The 6473-nt window shown below is 34.2% G+C and overlaps 1 protein-coding gene across 1 annotated transcript; it reads right to left on the reverse strand.

Annotated features, from left to right (window-relative positions):
- Positions 1 to 6473, reverse strand: slc38a11 (solute carrier family 38 member 11). The gene is made up of 12 exons (XM_030124966.1): positions 6301 to 6473; positions 6086 to 6218; positions 5044 to 5118; positions 4822 to 4956; positions 3115 to 3180; positions 2904 to 3010; positions 2666 to 2745; positions 2487 to 2557; positions 1183 to 1344; positions 972 to 1084; positions 487 to 618; positions 1 to 382 (listed from the first exon to the last, which is right to left on the reverse strand). Exons 1-12 carry the CDS (start codon positions 6310 to 6312, stop codon positions 143 to 145), a joined length of 1326 nt encoding a protein of 441 aa, XP_029980826.1. The 5' UTR covers positions 6313 to 6473; the 3' UTR covers positions 1 to 142.

Consider the following 6473-nt stretch of genomic DNA (forward strand, 5'->3'; position numbering starts at 1 on the left):
TACAATGGCTGAAATTTGTCTATGCTGACATCAGCACATGCATAGACATGATAACATCAGCTCGATCGATGTTAAAATTAGCCTCAATACTTCTCTATTGTATTAACCTGTCACCTGTTTGTATATAAATAACCCCATGTATTCATGCAGGAGGTACAGCAGTAGAAACATTGGCATCTGCACAGTAAAACATCTCCACACCATGTGAACACTGTTGAGGGAAAACACCAGTCATGGTCAAACCAGTAATCATGACAAACAACCCAAGTATTATCAGAATACTAGGTATCAGGTTTTCCCTCTGGAACCAGCGACCAGATGAGAGTTTGAGGAAGCATGCAGATGGGATGATGAAGATCAGAGGGATGGCACTGAGAGCTCCCTGGAAGAAGAAGACAGAAAAAGACCCAGATAAATGCACACATATATTAATACTATAGACAATTTCATGCATAGATACAGGGCAAATGGGAAGATACGACTTACATTTAACTCCAAAACAATTCCAAGACAGTCATAGGCCAAAGATATTGATGTGCACAGTGTAATAATGAGCATGGTTATGGCCACATGTTCAGCTTTTGAGAGATTCCTATTACAAAAAACATTGGACAGCACCTAAAAAAAAGAAAAGAAAATATACAACAAATGGTCCCTGTGAATGTTTTGACTGCTTGCATGGAAAGTAAGATTTTAACCGCGTATTTGAAAGTTGAGATCAAATCCCACAGAAGCACATACATTTTATAAATAACTGCCAAAAAACCACTACAGGTTGTTGTTAAAAAAAAAAAAAAAAAAAAAAAAAAAAAACTCAGCAGGAGTAACTGGGTATTATTTTGCCAACTATTTGTTTTCTTCATTTTGACACAAGCCACTTCTTAGACCTTCAGAATACCACTTTTCCTCACATATGTAAATGTTTAACCAAGTATAATTCTGAGGTTGACAAATGGAAGAGCACTACTTACCTCTCGTGTAACAAAACACTCCAATGGAAACGTGGTTATTATGCTGAGGCCGAAACAGAAGCGACCAAATGTTGCCAGGTTGTCGTTCCGACAGTAGTTCTCAAATACGTCTCCTAAAATGTAAATATAGATGTATAATAAATAAAAGCATTGTGAGAAAAATAAGAGGCATATTGTGGTTTAATACCCTCTGCATCACAGACATTAGTACCTTGAGTGTAGCCCGTGAAGGTGGAATATCCAGCGACAGCAAATACAGTACTGATTATTAGCGCAGAACCGACAGAAATGTGGGTAACCCGTGACCAGTTAGCCAGTGTGGGCTGCTGCAGGGATCCATAAATGAGAAAGCTGTTGTGGTGGCATATGAAGGCTGAGGGGACACAGGGACACAAGACAATACTTCAATAATACAGTTCCATTATGATGCAAAAAAAAAAAAAAAAAAAACATTGAAAAATAAAGACATACTTCAAACGCTTTTTAAGATATTAAATACAACAACACTAAAACATAGGTCATCAGTACCATAAATACATATAACTATTGGGATACATTGAATTCAGAAAGACTAATTATAATAAATATCATTACAATAAAAAAAAGTTATTTCATCAAACCTCAAGATTTATGAAATATTTGACATGTTCTGACCATAAATAATCATTTCAAACTACAAGTAACTGTCTGGGAGAAAAATATAAAAGAAATACTGTTTTTACATCTATTCTAATAGTAATTGACAATAATTTATATAATCATTTTTATCATGATAATATTTCAGATCAGGTGTGATGTGTTCTGACATTTTTGTCCATAATCTCCTCAGACCCAGGAAAGTGAAAATTTTAGCTTTTTTCTTTTAAACAACTGTCTTGATTGGAAACTGCATAATGCAACAGATTTTTTTCCAGATACATTTTTAAAATTATTTTTATTTATTTTTCAATAGAATATCCTTTGCAATGGACAGCATTTTTTAAGTAAAACTGTCAAACTTTTGTCCCCTACAGAGGACAAAAATGCATTGCTGGGACTCAGGAGGAAATAATATAGCTATAAAACAATGGAATATTCACTGTATATTATCCTTGTACTATCCTTGTAACATAATAGACCTGGTGATAAAATGTGTATTTAGTCCACTATAAGACTGTGCAATTGTAAAATATACCCTTGTTAGCTCTGTATATTTTGTAGTGAATCCACTTTCCTGCATAATCTCATTTGTAGCAGTCATGTCTATTAATATAAATACAGTTAGAATTCCTTTTCCGCCTTATCTGAGTTATAAGTTTGCACAGGAGTCTCATATTTGAAATGTTTTGGAGTAATTTACCCAAAACATATTTAGACATTCTGCAACGTACTGTAAAATAAATATTGTAAAGTAACTTCTGTCATCCTATCATCAAGCATCCATTATGTTGAGCAGGCAGTTTACGGAAATTGTAACAGTGACAGTTTTGGGCTTTTTACCTTATGATGGAGTTTGCATCATGTAGAAAAACTCACCAAAAGACATCACGCCAACTGCCTGAATTGCATTCCACTTTGCAAAAGCCCATGCATTCTCTGTTGGGTTTCTACAGAGTGATCATCATATTCAAAGAAAAATAAAGTACTGATCAGGTTTCCCAAATTCACTCACAAGGACATGCAACTTAAAACCTAAACAGAATATGCAGTCGTACATTTGCGGTCCAAGGGTCGCTGCTCTGATTATTACGATGATGACGATGGTTAGTGTCAGCACCATTGACAGGAAGGAAACCTAGTAACACATACAGATGTTTTATAGCAGCTTTCAAATACACATTAATAAATACACTCACAAGGACAGCAAAAATGTACACACTGTATGATGCATCCATGTTATGCTGTTGAAAATCCAAAAATAAAATTATAAAAAATATAAATAAATACACTCACCTTCCCAAGTTTTTCCACATTTCGATAAAGTGAAAGCGGTAGTGTGAAGACAATGGTTGACATCAAGATCACAAAGTGACGCTCAGCGAGTATGTGGTCAGGACCAACTGCAAACAGGATATTTGACGGCACATAAATATATATGTTTATCACCTTAAACACTGGGATAATCTGTTTATTTTGGATTTTATTTGAAGTTTTTGCAGCGTACCTCCTGGTATTCTCTGAAATACTTTGGTCAGTGTGTCACCAGTTGTGATGTTGTAACTAATCATAGCTGAAGGACAAAACAGAAGTGAGGTTTCTCTCTACATTAGAAAAAATCTAAATGTTACCAAGTGTATTTTTCTCATTTCTAGTCAAAATATCTCATCACACTTAAAATAAGACATAATCAACTAAAGGGTAATTTGTAAGTGAGATATAAGATCTTATTTTTAGACAACAGATCTTGAAAATCGTATTTCAAGAAATCTTATCAAGATAATTTTCACTTGTTCCACTGGCAGATTTTTTTGTTGTTGCTTGAATTAAGCAACAAAAATCTTCAATTAAACAAAAAAATCTGCCAATGGAACAAGTGAAAATTATCTTGATAAGATTTCTCGAAATAAGATTTTCAAGATCTATTGTCTAAAAATTAATTCTTATATCTCACTGAAAAGTTACCCTTTTGGCGATTATGTCTTATTTTATGTGTGATGAGATATTTTGACTAGAAATGGGAAAAATACACTTAGTAAAATTTTGATTTTTGCAGTGTACTGTTCATTTATTACAGCGTAATATTGAACAAAATTCAGACAGAATTCACATACACTGCCAGGACAGAAAAAAAGCTTACATCTGGATTTAACTATGTAAATAGTTCAGATCCTTCCATGGGTTAATTACTGCAGGGATTAATACGTTCCAGCTGCAGCAGGTTATTTAACTCTAACTGATACAATGCGTAACTTCTCATTTCTTGAACCATCATCAGTTTGATAGAGAGAATAAAGACTGGACGATGCCAGGCCTTTTAAAGACTTGTTCAAGGAGCATAAGACATCATTTTCACACATGGACTGGCCACTACAGAACCCAGACCTGAACCCCATTGAGAATATTTAGGATGTGATGAAGAGGAATTTACAGAGCATTATGACTCTTCATCATCAATACAATTTCTTGGTAAACAATTAACACAACTATGGATGTAAAAATGTTATTTATAGTGACACTGCATAAACATTATGTGTGGAATAAACCATGAAAATGTGCCCTGGCATCAAAACTAAAGGTGGTTCAATGAAATATTATATGTGGGACTTTTTTGGCCAGGCAGAGTATGTTAAAATTAAAACAGACACATAAGAAAAACAGAATATGCATATTTTAAGGGAAATAGAATAGTGAATTGTTTATGTCTAATCATGTAAATTCATTGTGTGCAGTTTTGAGAAATCTGATGTTTAAGTTTATGTGTTGCATGAATCATTCAAAAAATACTGTAATTTTATTGCTGACTAATCTTGCATTTAGAGCTGTACATTACACATCTCAGTTCTGGAAACACTGGTATGACTGCCTCTTGAAAGTAAAGAGTTTTTTATTGTGTTTGTATTTATCTGTTTGCGTTTTAATGTGGACCATGAGGCTATAATAAAGCTTATCTATCTATCTATCTATCTATCTATCTATCTATCTATCTATCTATCTATCTATCTATCTATCTATCTATCTATCTATCTATCTATCTATCCAATATATGTGATCTGATATATGTGTAATGCAAAAATAGTCAAATATACTGGATAGCATCACATTAGTGGTAAAATGTACATTAAATAATTTCGCTGAGTGAGTAATTGAGTGAATAGTGTGAAGACCCAAACTGAATTGAAGCTCTACCAAAGTGGAAATTCAACAAACTCACCAATGAAAGGATAAAGGAACTGCAGTCCAGACAAAATCAAGAATCCAGGGAAACCAAATGTGCTCTGCACCAAAGCCTGATAGCTGTTTGTCCCTGACAGGTTTCCTCCTTTAATCAGTAAAATGATTGAGTAATCTGTCATGAGATGAGAGTCTGTGTGTTATTTCGATAATTCAGTTTATATAACCTTTTAAAAGTAGCTTATACTTACAGGGTACTTACCTGTGATGACACCTACCACTATCAAAAGCAGAAGACCAAACGGGAGCCCAGCCTGGTTTAAAGCATATGGTAAACCTGGGTTTTTAAACACAGAAAGTGTTGGGTTTTAGCTGGAGAATTTACATAAAGAATGTAGAAGTTACCAAGTCAGTAAACGTCACATCAATATAAAATACTTCAATGAATTCAATACATTTGGAAATTCTAGCCTTCATCAAATACTTCTTTTTTACCTTCACAACTAATATTTTAATTTATTTTTGCATTAAATATAGTTATGGATATTGATGCCATCTCTTATTTACGGTCAACAAAAACAATGTAGTCACGATAGAATGCAATTGATTTTCTTTGTATGGATGACACGCACTGACATTCTATTCTATTCTATTCTATTCTATTCTATTCTATTCTATGATGAAACTTCCTAAAAGGTGCATGTCATGGACTGTTAATGAAGTAAAGAAAGAAAATGAAAAAAAAGCTGATAAATTTGTCAACATAGGGTTAAATAATTTGCGGTGTGGTGTGTTTACTTGACTCAGAAATACTTAAACCAACAAACTGTGACTGATTTTTTTTTTTTTTTAATGAATAATGTTGTTAGATAACCTAATAATAGATATAAAACTTATACAAAGTTGAATTTTGTGTGTGTTTTATGTGTGTGCAGGTGGTTTAGGGTATAGTGTTAAAACAGCCTTATGTAAATCCATCCACTACTTGAGTAAAGTGCAGAATGACTCAGACTTTTTTGGAGGCTGAAAGAGTTACAGGGGAGTATTGGGGTCAACAGGCGCTAGTCATATGATATGAAAGGTTTACCGCTGCAGGGCTTGAATCGGATGAAAGCTTCTCTTTATACTCTGACAAAAATGTGCAAATAACTTATTATTCGGTCTTCTCAGAATCAACAGATAAAGACCCAGGATTTGATTTGTTATTGATGTGTACTCCAGAAACACACATGGATGTATTCAAGCGACACTGGTTTTGTTTTGCTTCCAAATAGTGTTTCTGTTTTAAGAATACTCAAGCATACCTATTATTCCGGATCCAATGATGGAATTAATAAAATTAAAAGACGCAGATATCGTTGAACTTCTCGACTCTCCAGCAGCTGCATCAGTCACTTTTTGGGAAGAAATCAATATTGTCCCTTCTTCATTATTTTGCTGTGGGAAAACACACACAAATGCATCGATAAAGGTAATAAAATCCCTGTTTTAATCCAACTTTTACGCACTTCCAACCCACCTGTTGAGCCATTGTGCACAAAGATTTGGTTCCACTTTGTCCAGTTCTGCTGGGGTTAACTCTCACATATCTGCCGGTGTTCTGAATTTAGAAAGGTTTTTGAGGAGTGTGTCATGAATGGAACTCGATTATTGCAATTGAAGAAAACAGCAACAGCGCCCCTAGTCGTGGAA

The sequence above is a fragment of the Sphaeramia orbicularis genome, chromosome 21 (genome assembly GCF_902148855.1).
Source record: "Sphaeramia orbicularis chromosome 21, fSphaOr1.1, whole genome shotgun sequence".
NCBI lineage: Eukaryota > Metazoa > Chordata > Actinopteri > Kurtiformes > Apogonidae > Sphaeramia > Sphaeramia orbicularis.